At 49.8% G+C, this 14,764-nt stretch overlaps 1 protein-coding gene across 2 annotated transcripts in view; it reads left to right on the forward strand.

The window, feature by feature from the left end:
- The window catches only part of PNPLA2 (patatin like domain 2, triacylglycerol lipase), a 52,323-nt gene that overhangs the window by 27,531 nt on the left and 10,028 nt on the right, over nucleotides 1-14,764 (forward strand). For both annotated transcript variants that reach the window (XM_048854950.2, XM_048854951.2), the window contains exons 2-5: nucleotides 1,185-1,417; nucleotides 2,278-2,343; nucleotides 13,296-13,505; nucleotides 14,505-14,565. In XM_048854950.2, the coding sequence (XP_048710907.2) occupies nucleotides 1,185-1,417; nucleotides 2,278-2,343; nucleotides 13,296-13,505; nucleotides 14,505-14,565 (570 nt within the window). The remainder of the gene's footprint in view (nucleotides 1-1,184; nucleotides 1,418-2,277; nucleotides 2,344-13,295; nucleotides 13,506-14,504; nucleotides 14,566-14,764) is intronic.

Raw genomic sequence — 14,764 nt, forward strand, 5'->3', positions numbered from 1 at the left:
TATTCCCACATGTCAGGCTACCATAAACCAGGTGAATGAGACAATGGCCCTTTAAAAATAAGGAGAATTCACCCCCATTCTGGGGGAGAGGTATGTGATAGGAAATGCAATTAACTGAGGTGACTTTTGTGTAACACTGATCCTATCCTCAAGACTTGACTTGTCAGATGCCAATTAACAAAGCACAGTAGCAAGCCACAGGAAACCTGCATGTAGAGCCAGGCCAGAATTTTTTCATTTCATTTAAAGAGAAAATGCAAGTTCTGCAAACTGAAAGTTTCAGTTTGAAACTTTCCGTAAGAATTTCCATTTTTGGCTAAACTAACCCCCCTCCCACCCAGTCGGGAAAAAGAAAATGTTTCAGGTTGAGTACACCTGAATGGAAACCTTTCCATTTGAACTGAACCAAGCTGTTTCCCATGATGCGCTGCCATTTCCCCTCTGACCAAGTCACATGGTGTGTTATGGGAGATATAGTGCAGCCAAGGATCCTAGTCAGTAAGGGAGAAAGGGGACAAGGGACATCAGAATTACAAATTCTATAAGGCACCATTGCCTCTTACATGGATGCTGTGTCAAACTGACTCGGAATGTTTTGATACTTCCGAAATAAAACTTTTTAAAGAAACTTTTCATTCCATTAAAAATAACCTCTATTTCAAATTTTGTCCCAATCCGAAATGAAAACAAGTGTTGCAATATCAACTTCCCACAGGACTGAAATGCTAAATGCCACTCTGCTTTACCAGCAGGAATGTATGGGATGGCAGTAAAGTTGGGCCAGTATGGATGATGGAGGGGATGGATGAGCAGGGTCTGACCAGATCTGTGTTGTCTTAAGGACTGGCCTCTTGGGCTGACTCTGTCTGTGCTGAGGGGATAATGCACCAGTGCAACCATGCAGTGCTAGAAATATAGAGTGGGGTGGGTTGGAAATATTTCTAATCTCAAGGCAGATCACCTGATGCTCCTGAAGAATGAATCTCATTTACCTCTATCTTGAGCTGCATAATTACGGATGTTGTTAATGGTCATAAAACTAACTGATCTGGCTCCAGGATCAGGCTCCATGACCTCCCATCACACAAAGTGACTGTCCACTGTGTGAGGTTTTTTCTTTTTCCATGGTTCTCTCGAGTTTCATGGTGCATCTTTTACCTGTTTGCTGGCTATCTTGGTTGTAGGTGAGGCGGGCGCTAATATCATTCAGGTCTCAAAAGAAGCCCGGAAGAGGTTCCTGGGCCCTCTACACCCATCCTTCAACTTGGTGAAAATCATCCGCAGCTGCTTGTACAAGACCCTGCCAGACAATGGGCATGAAGTGGCTAAAGGACGCCTGGGCATCTCGCTGACACGGGTCTCTGATGGAGAGAATGTGATCCTGTCGGAGTTCCATTCCAAAGAGGAGCTGATTCAGGTGAGTGGGGAAATTGTTACCTCCCCATTCCACCGCTTAGGTCAGGGGTGGGCAAACTATGGCCCATGGGCCGGATCCAGCCCCTCAGGGCTTTGGATCTAGCCTGTGGGATTGCAGCCCCTGGGGGGGAGGGGCAGAGGGCTCCTTGTGCTGCCCTTGCCTGTGGGTACCTCCCCCGAAGCTTCATTGGCCAGGAATGGGGAACTGTGGTCAATTGGAGCTTCGGGGGAGGTACCCACAGGCAAACACAGCACAAGGAGCCCGCTCCCGCAGGGGCCGCAGGGACATGATGCTGGCCGCTTCCCAGAGTGGCGCAGGGCTAGGGCAGGCGGGCAGGGAGCCTGCCTTGGCCCCAGTGTATGCCGCTGCCACTCCAGAGCTGCTCCAAACCCCTCTTGCACCCAACCCCCTGCCCTGAGCCCCCTTGTACACCTGGCACCCCAACCTCTTGCCCTGTGCCCCTTCCTGCACACTGCACCCCCTATCACACCCAACACTCCCTCCCGTACCCCAACTCCCTGCCCCAGCCCTACATTCATGGCTCTCCAATTTCCCCACCGAGATGTGGCCCTCGGGCGAAAAAATTTGGCCACCCTTGGCTTAGGTGATATCTGCAGGCTCCCTCCTCTGTTGGAGAATTACTGAGGGATTGGTCTTTGTTCCAAAATTCTGTCACATTAGAATATAATCACAGCCAAGACTCTCTGAACAGGTTGCTGTTGGTCAACAGGCCACCTCTCTCCAGATGATCCAGCAGGTGGCTGAGCCAGCCTTCCCAGGGAATTGCTGTCTTCAGGTCCTGGTTTGTTTCTTACAAAAATGTTTCTGATCTCTTATGCTGGGTTTGTGCTCTCTTTCAGGCCTGTGTTTGCAGCACCTTCATCCCTGTATACTGTGGGCTGATCCCACCAAGCCTGCAGGGAGTGGTAAGTAGCCCTCATAACATTCCCCTTGAGTGCAAGAGTGAGACACCTAGATATAGCCATGGTGGATCATGCTGATAGTCCATCTAGTCCTGAATCCAGCACTGTCTGGTTACATACTTGAGAGGTGCAAGTAACCCTGAGATCAACAATTTATGGAATACCTTGCCCATAATGGAAGCTGCTTCCTAACCTCATCAGTGACTGACTGGCTTATGCTCTGAAGCCTGATGGTTTGTATTCTTCAAGTGCTTGCTTGAAGAATTAGGTATGTGCACACCACGTGCACAATCGTCAGAAGATTTTTACCCCAGCAACACTCGGTGGGTTGGCTGAGGTGCCCCCTGGAGTGGCGCCTCATGGCGCCGGATATATGCCCCAGCCAACCCAGCGCCCCCTCAGTTCCTTCTTACCACCCGTGACAGTCGTTGGAACTGTGGAGCGCAGCATAGCTGATCTCCACTCTCCTTAGCTTTCTCTCTTAATACCTGTTAATAGTTGTTAGTCGTTAATAGTTAGTGTAGTTTAGTGTACTTAGTAGGGTGGAGTGGGCTCAGGCTTAATCATCTGCTTTCCTGACACACGTACCCATACAGGAGATATGTAGGGCAGCGACTTGGTCATCGGTGCAAACCTTTGCCCCCCACTGTGCGATAATTCCGCAGGCCAGGGGTGATGCTGCATTTGGTTCAGCGGTCCTTCACTCCACGACATCTCACTCTAACCCCACTGCCTAGGTAAGGCTTGGGAGTCACCTAATTGGAATTGATATGAGCAAGCAGTCGAAGAAGAAAAGACCGTTACTCACCTTTAACTATTGTTCGAGATGTGTTGCTCATATCCATTCCAAACCCGCCCTCCTTCCCCTCTGTCGGAGTAGCTGGCAAGAAGGAACTGAGGGGGCCCTGGATCGGCTGAGGCATATATCCGGCGCTGCTTAGTCAGGGTGCACTGAAATTGCATCAGAGCTCTTGAATGTAAGCCATCTGGGGCTGGTGACTTGTTTTTTTATCATAAACTCTGGTGTTGAAAAGAAAGTTGCAGATAATGCATCTTTATTGTCTGAGAAAAGTCAGTAGGTATCTCCCCAACCTCCTCTGGTGGAGATTGGTGCTAAGAAATCCACTGAGCATCTTCATAGCATTCATATCCTCCATAACTATTTTGTTTACTCCCTATCCCTGTCCCACCAATCTTGTCACAGGAAACCCATTTGTCTCTCTTGTATCTGTGTCTATTTGCTTTTCACGTAGGCTTTCCTAATTTTCTCCTTACACATCGATTTGTTGGCTTCAAGTGAGCTGGCTTTCCATTTTCTTAATGGCTTGGCTCAAAAACCTTTCCATTTAATTATACTGGTCTATTTGCCTTCTTGCTTCCTTTCAAGTATAGGGAGTATGCATTCCTCTCGTGACTCAGTTCAGAGGCTACTTACACATCCCATGTCTGAGTCTAAGGATTTGAATTGCCTCACATTTGACTTCAGGGTTGTGGTGGGTTGTGTGTGTTTTTTTGTTTGTTTGTTTTGTTTTAAGCCCTACTTCCTTGTTTTATTTTTAGAATCCCCTCCTGTTGCGTCTTGGCATGCTACATAACATTAAGAATATTGGCGGGGGGGGGCTACACAGATGCAATTGGGTTCCAAATGACACTATCTATATCCATATTTAAACATACAAAGCCTTGCTGCACATCATTCCTGAGGGCATTCTGCACCTAAAAATTCTGTGCACAATATTTTAAAATTCTGTAAATGTTTTTTATTTGTCAAATGTGGGAGCTCCAGCATGTCATTGGAGAACACAGGCCACTGGTTGCACAGAGCGGGGGGGGGGATCGCTCTGTAAACCCCTCCACCTCCCCTGGACACACTCAATGATGAGGCTTCCCCCAACACTGACACCACACAAGGACCAGGCCTGACCAAGAAACACCCTAGGGCCCTGCCCCTCAGTGCCAGGTGCGGGCAGGCAGGCTCAGCAAGGCAGTTTCAAAGTGTGGAGTCCAGGTGTGGGTTGAGAGGGTTCTGTGTGGGGCGATCTGGGTGTGGGCAGCTCAGTCAGGGCTCTAGGTGCGGGGGGGGATCTGGATGCATGGAGGCATGTTGGGGGTTCTAGTGCAACAGTAATTAGACTCTGCAGGGGTGTCCCGGTGAAGGTGGTTAGGGCTTAGTGGGTGAGGGGGGGTGCAGCTTGGGTGTGGGGAGCTCAGTGGGGGAGAGGGGTGGGGATCCAGGTGTGGGTGGCTTGTTGGGGGAGTAGGGCTCATCAAGGGGGGTTCTGGGTGGGGGTGAGGCTCCATGGGAAGGTCTGGGTATGAGAGGGGTCTAGATGCACAGGGGTTGGACAGATGCAGGAGCAGCTCCCTGTACAGCAATCCCTCCCACTGCAGCTGATGAGCAATGGGTGCAGGAAGCACATGAGGGAAGTGGGGCTGGGGGGGGGGGGGGGAGAGAAGAGTTTGTAGAGCTTCCTACAGCCAAGCGAGAAATCTGGGGGTGGGTCTGACACTGCCCCGGATGCTGTGCAAGGGAAGAGGAAGTCCTGTCCTCCCAAGCCCAGCCAGGACTAGCAGCTGAGCTTGGCGCAGGGTAGGAGCCACCAGCCAGGTCTTCCCCTGACCCACAGTGAATTACCTCTCTGCTGGCAGCCCTAGGCACCCAAAACATACTGCTCAGGAGGGTCACATGACTGGTCTTGTGGTTTCCCTTTGCTTCCCCATCAGAATGTCATTTTTCTGCAGGGAAGCAAAGAAATCTGTGTGGGACATAAATTCTACACATGTGCAGTGGTGCAGAATTCCCCCAAGAGTAACATGTATGCAGCTGCTCTATTGTGTTCTGGTAGCCTCTGCAGTAGAAAACAGGGAGGACTGCTAAAGGGCTCCCAAACCTTTTAAAGGGATACCACCCAGTTCTATACACTTCACCTCCCCTCTAAATTGTAATATTCAATACTAGTCTCTGGTACAATCACACCAGGAATGTCACATTTAATAGTTGTATGTGGCCACTAGTACTCAATGGTTCAACTATAGTTACATTCTGAATTAACTCTAGATGGTACCTGGGGTGAAATCAAAACTGGCTTCTCCTTGTGTGGGCTGTAGAACAATTATTGCTTCCTGGAGCAGCTAAGAGTTGTTTATTTCCCTACACCTTGTCCTGCCATGACACTTGTCCAGGTCATATGCAGGGAGTTGAAGTCACCCTTGATTTGTCTCTCATTAGATTCAGTTGCCTTCCTGAACTCCTGCCTACGCTGTCAACCTTATTGTCCTGATACAGTGAAAACATCAGCAGCCATGTTCTGCCCAGTAAATGCTAGAGCTCAGCCAGGCCGGGTATCTAGAATCTCTGATTCCTCCCCACCACCATCATATCAAGCTCTGGTAAAGCAGAGCCTGGATACAAACCATCCCTGGATTTTCAAAACCAAAACCTGGCTCCTTTAGTCTACAGTGATTAAAAACTCTGCATCTTGCCCGACTGCCTTCAGACCCACCCCTGCCCCAGAAGAAGCAAAACTAAAATGTCCATAAGGATATTTGTTCACCTTTGTGTGTGAGTTTGAGAGACACACAAACCCCTGTGTGTGTGGGGACATCTGGCTGCCCTGGTCTGTGGAATCATTGTGTTCCCATGGCACAAAGGAATCCCCTGACATGGCTATGGTCAACGAGTTGCTACTTTGTACTGCAGGTTTGGAAGTGGTGAGGCCTACAAAGCCCAGCCCAGTTAGCAGATTTGGGATGGGTTTATCCTTAATGGCTCTCCTTGAGCTAGGTGAATTGCCTTGGGACATTGTCATCTGATGCTGGTTGTGTGTGTGTGTTTTTTTTTTCCCCATTTTGACACAGAAACCCTTAAAACAACAATTGTACTTCAGTCAGTGCCATAACAAGGGGAGTCTGTTAAAATGCCAGAGTGGCTCTCTTCCCTCCTTGCTAACTGGGGAGTGTTGGTTGGAACTGGGCAGATGAGGATTCCCTAAGGGAAAACTGTGTGGGAGGTGGAAGTGGGTCACTTGCTATGTAAATGCTGCTGAGGGCATGGGAGATGAATCAGAATTATCTTGTATAGGCCAGGATTGGGCCTAGCTGTTCATCTGAAGTGGAATGTGCTGAGTGGCCACAACAGGCTTGGGTGGAGGCTGCATTGCAGAACTGCAAGTGCAACAGCCTGTATATAATGCTCCTCCTTTGGCTTGCATTAGCTGCACAAACAGAGGAGCTTAAGGCTTTTGCTGCAGTCAATGAGGGGTAGCAGTAGAATTTTTCTGCTTTAGGGGGCTGGCACATTCCCTGCCAAGGGCAACCACATTGCTGAATTTGCTGTGTCATCGTGCTGGAGACCTGGTAATGGCTGCTGCTCTACCTTTTTCTGTCTGCCTGGGGCGGGCACCTATCCATACCAACACCTAACAATTTAGCAGACTATTGCTTTGGCTTCCTAGTAGAGCTGGCCTGGCTCCCAGGTGCTTGCCAAATTCCTAAGGCATGCTGCCTAATTAATCACTGCGATAGAAATTGCAGATAATCCAGTAGGTTTAGTCATCTAATCAAACCCTTTGTATCCTGCTGGATTTTCTCAAGTGCCTTGTCTGTTCTAGATCCCTTATCTAGGAGGCTTTCTTTCCACCATTTCCAGTGGGGATGCTGTTCCAGACTGAGAGCTCTTCAGTGAACACATTTGTTCTAGGCCTCTGCTTAAACATTGCTGCTTTCTTCAGTTGCCTCTTGTGGGAATCACCCTGGACAGTTTTTCTCCCTCCTTGGTCTTTGCACCTTTTTAGGTCCAAGTACTTGTCCTGGCTGTCTTCCCTCTTCCAAGTGCTAACATATTTGTTTCTATTAATGTGATACCTAGAGACCCTAATTGTGCTAGGTACTGTTCATACACACACAAAGGACAGTCCCTGCCCTGAAGAGCTTACAGCCTAAACAGACAGAACTGTTATCTTTTACAGATGGGAAACTGAGGCCTGAGAGTTGAGGTGACTTGCCCAAGGTCATACAGGCAGTCTGTGTCAGAGTGGGGACTTGAACCTAGCTCTCCTGAGTGCCAGGCCAGTGCTTCAATTACAAGGCTAGCCTTCCTCTCATACAGCATAGCTGTCTCCCTCTTCATTAAGCAAGCAATATGGGCAAGGAGGAGAAAGGGGGCAAAAGGCTAATGTGAGCAATAGCTGACCTTTAAGAAAAGTGATTGAAGTGGTAGCATGTGCCTGGGATGACCCCTAGGGAGTATAAATGGCAGAGGGGGCTGATGCTGGGTCTGGTCAGTGCTGCATGAGAACTTCCTGATTGTGCCATTCTGTGGTGGCCCATCTCTGCCAAAACCATTCATGCTAAAACCACATTAAATACTCAAGGCTCTTTTCCTTCTAATGTTCTGGATGAGCTGTTTTGCCTTTTTGCCACTTGGTTTTGCTGATGTATCAACATAGCTTTTCATGGGGTCAAGGCCTCTAATGGGGAGGGACAGAGGGGATGAAGAAGTAAACTCCCACACCCCCTTCCTGCACCACAGCTGCTGCTCCCTGGGATCACTTTTGGAGTTGGAGGGTTTGGGGGTGAGAGGGTTAACTCACTAGTGTGCATGAGGGGAGTATACTTAGCACCTGGGCTTCTTGGCAAGCACTGTGCTGCTGGTGAGGGGGGAGAACACAGCAAGGACAGGGTCACCATTTGCCACATACCACCTTGCCACCCTGGCAAAAAGAAGTGAGCATATGAGAAAAGGGCTATAGCTGCCCATTCACACTACACACCTCCCAAGCCCACCCTGGTAACTCCCCTACACAATCAGGTCATCAAACTGCACAGCCCTATCACACAGAACTACCCCAGTAGATACTCAGACAGATGTAGCAAGAGGACTCCCCTTACAGCCTGCGATGGATAACAACCAAAAGGCCATGTGCACATCTCCCATAAGTCCCTCATAGCGTTCCTTTCGTGTTAGGTCCCCTCAGACTGTTTCTTGCGTGATTCAGCACTCTCTAGGCTTCTCCTCCTCCTCTCATAAAGCAACAATGTCTTAAGCCTACACTTGTGGTGCTGTAACCACTTGTCAACACCACTATCCTGCTGGCACCAGAGCAGGCCTATGACTGTGCAGCAGGTGGAATATTCAGGGGAGGCATACAAGGAGGGTAAGTTTATGCTTCAGGGAGTAGTTCTTCGGGCTATCCTTAAACCAGCAAAAGCCACCACCTGTAAGATTGTTAAAATATCTGACCGTACTAATCCCACCCAACATAGCCCCTATTCATAATGCTGAATACAGCCTGGGCCTTGTAGCCACAGGCTCCACAGGAGCTGTAAAGCAGAGCAAAGCCCTGTGACAAGGGCAGGCCATGTCACCAAGTGGAATATTTCAGGGTGTTCTCTCCAACTTGGCTTTAGACTAGTTCCTTTTCTTGTTCCCTATAGCCCCAGTTCTCCTACTGAAAGCTCCTGGTTTTGCTATTGAGGAGCCCACCAGCCACTAAACATTCCTCACCCTGCCATGCTGGGCCTGTTGCTCTGTGTACACATCCAGAGGAATTTCATGGGTCTCCCTTTATTGGGGCAGGAAGGGGGAGGAATGAGGGAGTTTGAACACAGCCCCTTGCTGGGCCCTTGTTTGGCTCCATTTCAGCAGGAGCCAAGTAAGAGGTATGACCATTCTTATTCCCAGCAGTGAAAATGGAAAGAAGCAACCAACCCAGTCTTCTCCGGGTGTGCGCTGTATCTGTGTGCCATACATACCAGGGCAGGACCAGTCAGCTCCCACTATGGCATCAGCTGAGACAGCAGGTCCTGAGGGGGAAGAGACCCAAAAGGAGGGAAAAGGGGCCCAGAACCAACCCCTGGCAACTTGGCCATCTGAAAGAAACGGAGCTTGTAACGTGCCTTTGAGGGGAGCCAGAGATGGACCCTCCTCCACAAAAGAGGACCCTTGGCTGAGACACCTGGTCCTGCCCCAATCCTGGCAGCTCCTAAGGACTGAAAGCTAACCTGCCTAGCAGGGCTGTAACTGCTGGGCAGGAACAGAGGGAGAGAGGGGATCGCTCAAGGACTTAGAGCCTAGGTTATAATAGGCTGTGTAGAGCAAGGCTGGGTTTGCACAGTGATAGTGTTGGATAGAGAGGGGCACCGTGGCAAAGGTGCCTCTGCAGAGGAGCCTGAACTAGGAAGTCAGTAGCAGTCAACCAGATGGCAGGGTGCGCTGGCCCACACGTAGATTCCTTTTGATTAGAGAAGCCCTCGGAACCATCACCTTTGCTGCAGTAACACACCCTTTTTTGGAGCTGTTGCTTTCCTGCAGGTGGCAGTATAAAGTATCTGCTTCTTCACCCTGGCTACAAAAACTGTCTGTGCCATGGTCTACTCCAGTGCTACTCAGAGTGGTGGTCCGCAGAGCCATCGGCTGCCAGTCTGTGTGCACATTGGGGAAAAAAAAATTGCCAGTCCCCCACATCAGATAGCTTGAGAAGCACTGGGCTACTCTATACCAGTGGTTCTCAACCTTTCTAGACTACTTTACCTCTTTTAGGAGTCTTGATTTGTCTTGCATACCCCCAAGTTTCACCTCAATTAAAATGACTTGCTTACAAAATCAGACATAAAAATACAAGAGTATCACAGTACGCTATTACTGAACAATTGCTGACTCTCTCATTATTACCATAAAGTTATGAAATAAATAATTTGGAATATAAATTGTACTTACCTTTCAGTGTATTGTATATAGAGCAGTATAAACAAGTCATATGAAATTTTAGCTAGTGCTTCTTATGCAGCCTGTTACAAAACTAGGCAAATCTGTAGATGAAGTGATGTACCCTTAAAAGACCTCTGTGTACCCCTAGGGGTATGCATACCCTGATTAAAAACCACTGGGCTAAACTTATTTAATACTTATACTACTATAGTGCCTAGGAACTGTGGTAATGACCCAGAACCCTATTGTACTAGGCACTGTACAAACAAAACAAAAAGATAGTCCCTGACCCAAGGTAGTCAAACATTCATCCACCTCTCATACTGTGGAGCAGACTTCTCTAGCTCGTCTCCTTCTGCCTTCCCCTCTCCTCCCCCCCGAAATTGTGGGGTTAGCAGGTCTCTCCATCTCTGGCTATACAAAGTGACCCTTCAAATGAGCTGCTGCTAGGGTAGGGAATGGTACCTAACAACTGCAGCTCTCTTCAGCCTGGGGATAGAGGAGGACTGTCTGTGAAATACCAGGTGGAGACGCAGGGTCCTCCTTAGCGACTTGTTGAGGCTGGGTTCGCTAATGCCTAGGCAGTGCCCTGTGCAGGGGTCATTTATTGCTATTCCATGCTGTGTTTTCCCCTTGAGTTTGGTTGGTTCCCTCTTATCTCTCTCCCACCTTGCTATTGCGACTCCTGCATGGTCACCGAGTTCCACATTTCTGGTGTGTCGAGATGCCAGTGTCCACTCAGTAAACACCACCCAGCCCATTCGCTGATTGCATTGCTGTAGGCACCATTGCCTGTAAAAACCGATGGGGAATCCAGCCACTCCTTGAACTCTTACTTTTAGGCCCTTTGAATCAGAATTGCCCTGCAAACCTAACAATAAAAGACCAGGGTCTTGCTTTCCCCCAGGTTTATCTCAGAGAAGTGTGCTGGGCAGCCCAGAGATCACCTGGTGGGCAAAAGCACTCAGTCCAGGCAGCAGTAGGAACCATGCAGGTGAACTTGTTCGCCCGGGGCCCCGGGAGCCTGCTGGAGAAGTTCAGTGTGTGCTCTGTGTTCCCCAGCAGAAGTAGGTGAAAGGCCATCTGTGGAGAAGGAATTTTTTCTGGCCTGTTACATAAGGACATGAATAACAGCAACAGCAGGGGGCTGATGGGAGCCGTTCAGAGATAAGCCACTTGTCTCCCTTCCAGCTAGAGAGAACAAAATGTAAAACATTTTCTCCTGCCTCCCCTCTCCTCCCAACATCCAGCCTTCCCCGGCACTGCACAGTGAAAGATCCGCCCTTCTTACTGGCCTGGCTGAAAAGGGAGCCAGAACTCAAGTGTCCTGTTATGGGGCTGGACCGACTTCCAAAAGGTCTTGCCAGTTTCTTGTTGTTATAATGCTTGACTGCCCTCAGCCTTGCAGTCCTTTTAATGGGCTGCTCAATGGAGCTGAGTGCGGGGGCATTTCCCTCTTCCTCCCAGCAGCTCCTTAGTCTAGCTTGGGTTCTCCTCTAGCCAGCTATTCATCATCCAGACATTCCTTTTTGTTAGTCACCTGCCCAGATGGAAGGGTCTCTTACATTGGGGCTGACCCTGCAAGTCAATAGGAGCCTTGTCTGAGAGGCTACAGGTTCCTGCCTCGTTGCTCTACAGGGGTCTCTTCTGTCTTATTGCTCTGCCAGCCGAGCCAGTAACATATCCCTTTAGCATCTGGCTACTGCTTGCTGGACCAGGGTGGGAGTCGTCTTGTTCAGTCTATGATCATGCAAAAGCTAAAGGATGCTTTGAATTGACCCATGTAGCAAAGCAATGACTCACTGGTGCGGTACCTCCTGCTGGTCGTCTCAGGAATTAGCTCTCCAGTATATGGAACGCCTCCTCCAGGCCAGTGTCTCGCCTGTCGCTGGCCCCCGTGTCCCTCCCAGACCCCGGTGCCCTTTACCTCAGGGTTCTGCCCCAGCAGTACCCACACTGGGGGTCTCCCCTCCCAGGGGAACCCCCAACCCTCTAAACCCACCTTGCCTCAGTGGCGACTGCCAGTCATCATCTAGCCCCTGCTCACTGGGGCAGACTGCAGTCTGTAGTGGCCACTCATTATTGGTAAGGGGTTAGGACCAGCTGCCTTTGCCTATCCTTGGGCTGCCCCTCTGTGGCCCCAGTACCTTTTGTAGGCCTTCAACAAGGCCTGCAGCCTGGGGGTTTAGCCAGGCTGAAGCTCCGCAGCTCCTCTTGCCTTCCCCCAGCCCTGCTCTACTTCGGGTACCTTGATCTCAGGCAGCTAGGCCCTTTTCCTCCAGAACTGAAGAGAAACTCCTTCCAGCTCCAAGCTCGCAGCCCCTTTATAGGGCCAGCTGTGGCCTGATTGGGCTGGCCACACCTGTGGTCAGCTACTCCAATCAGCCTAGCTTGGCTGCTTTTAACCCCTGTTCCAGGACTGGGGCAGCCACCCCACTACAACCCAGTTAGCTAGATCTGAACATGCCAAAGCTGTCTCTCCACCAAGGATAATTAGCAGTAACTGTGTGCACAGAACCATCGCTATTAAAAGAGCATGGTAATTGTGCGCAACACCAGAGAACCCTCCTGTTCCACTCCTATGCCAAAGCTAAACCTAGCCAGCCAATGGGTTCTTTTAAAAGGGTTTAAAATGGGCACGTATGTGACTTTTACAGCTGAGCAGACAAATTGGCAGCAAAGAATCTACGCCTTAATTTTTTTTATCGCCCAATTATCCACCAGCAGGCCTCTGTATTTACTAACTCGTTTGTTCTAAAATGTCTAGATGCGTGGTTTATAGGAATGCTCAAAGTACAGACTTCCTTGCAAACTAGTCACTGTGAACGTAGCTTAGGTTAGTGCCACCCACACTGTTATTGGTCACCTAAGTGTCACCATATTATTTCTGCTGTTTGATTGGATGGCTCCCAAGCCCCCAAAGAGTGCTGATTATCGTTTCTGTTGCAAATTCTTGTGAATCTGTATTCACAGGGGTGACCTTTTTCCTGTCTCCACAAACATTCCTGTGACTAAAAATTCACGCAGGTGAATAGGCACAGAAAGCCAGTTAGAAAGTATCACAAACTCCCTAGATGGGAAGACATGGCTGTCAATCCAGCCACTGTTAGTGTAAACTCTATTTGTAGTACTCTCCTGGCTTGTGGGTGTGTGCACTAGGGATGCAGAGGATAGATAGAAACTGGCTTACGGAGGAAGAGGTGGGGGAAAAAACCTTATCCAGTCATTTTTGTCTCCTTCCCTCCAGAGGTATGTTGATGGAGGGATTTCGGACAACTTGCCACAGTACGAGCTGAAGAACACCATCACGGTGTCTCCGTTCTCAGGCGAGAGTGACATCTGCCCCCGGGACAGCTCCACAAACATTCACGAGCTGAGAGTCACCAACACCAGCATCCAGTTCAACCTTCGCAACCTCTACCGCCTCTCGAAAGCCTTGTTCCCCCCAGAGCCTCAGGTGAGCGGCCCGTTGGGGCAGCAGAATGCTGACTGTGCACCACGGCTTGGTGGGTGGCGCTCTGGATCCTATGTTTGCATCGACATTTAAGCCCCCAGAGTTCATCCCATCGCCATTTAAACAAGCTACACTGGTGTCCTTCCCCCTGGGAAATCCTGAATGCAGACGCTGGTGGAAACCCTGAAAATACCCTCCTGTGGGTGGCTTTCGATTTATTTGGCACCATGCAAGAAATGGGAACCACTTCCGAACAAGGACGCACATGCACCCAGGACCAATCTGCCCCTGCATTTTAAAAGCCAGTCTGGAACCTTTAGGCATAAGGTTAAGCATCATCTTGCCATTGGTGGCTCAGCAGTGACTGCCCGCCAACCAGCTGATAGGCAGTCATTTTGAGTGCGCTTGTTTGTTACAAGCGCCATGGATAGCTTGGATACTGTGAGCTGCCTCTCTCTCTGCCTCACATGCGCTGCCCACCCCCCTGTTCTCTGGAGGGCTTTATAAGGGCAGATATCCAGTGGACCATCCTATGATTCTGTTGGTGAAGGATTCCACAACTTACCTACCAATCGGAGCAGCTTACCAGGGAGGCCAAAAAATACTTTTAGGGCCATGTCTCCATGTGACATGCCCACTGTGACCTTGGATCAGAGAGGGCTGGCTCTTGAGATGCAAATGGCCATGCAAGTGGTGCCTCCTTTCACATGGTGTCCCCTTGCCCCCAAGACTGTTTCTGACCCTCCCCTCCCTCCTTTGCTGCTCAAGTGCCAGGATGGGGAGCAGATGAAGAGGTTGGCAGGGATGAGTTTGTGGGGGGAGGAAGGATAAGCAATGAACCAACCTCCTGATCAGGTGGGGCAGGATGGGGAGAGAGTTCTTGCATTTCCTCTAGAAATCCCAGCCCAGGATTGAAATCTGCACCACACTGCACCCAACCAAACAACCTTGGGCTCAAACTCCCCTGCCTCCCCAGTGACCCCACTCTGTGTCTCCATGCAGGTGCTCCGGGACATGTGCAAGCAGGGCTACCGGGATGCACTGCACTTCCTGAAGAAGAATGGTAAGACACTAGGCTACTACCTTGCACTGACTGCATTTGCTTATGTTAAAGGGACACTGTCTGGCTTGGTTAACCCCTTCTGTGCCAGGCCATGGGGTTTAACTGTAAGTTGTTGGGGGAGGGGCGGGGATATGCAGGAAAACTGAGGGCCAAATTGATTCCTAGTGTAACTGCAATGAAGTCGGGGTTACACCACGTG

This window comes from Caretta caretta, chromosome 6 (genome assembly GCF_965140235.1).
Source record: "Caretta caretta isolate rCarCar2 chromosome 6, rCarCar1.hap1, whole genome shotgun sequence".
Classification (NCBI taxonomy): Eukaryota; Metazoa; Chordata; order Testudines; family Cheloniidae; genus Caretta; species Caretta caretta.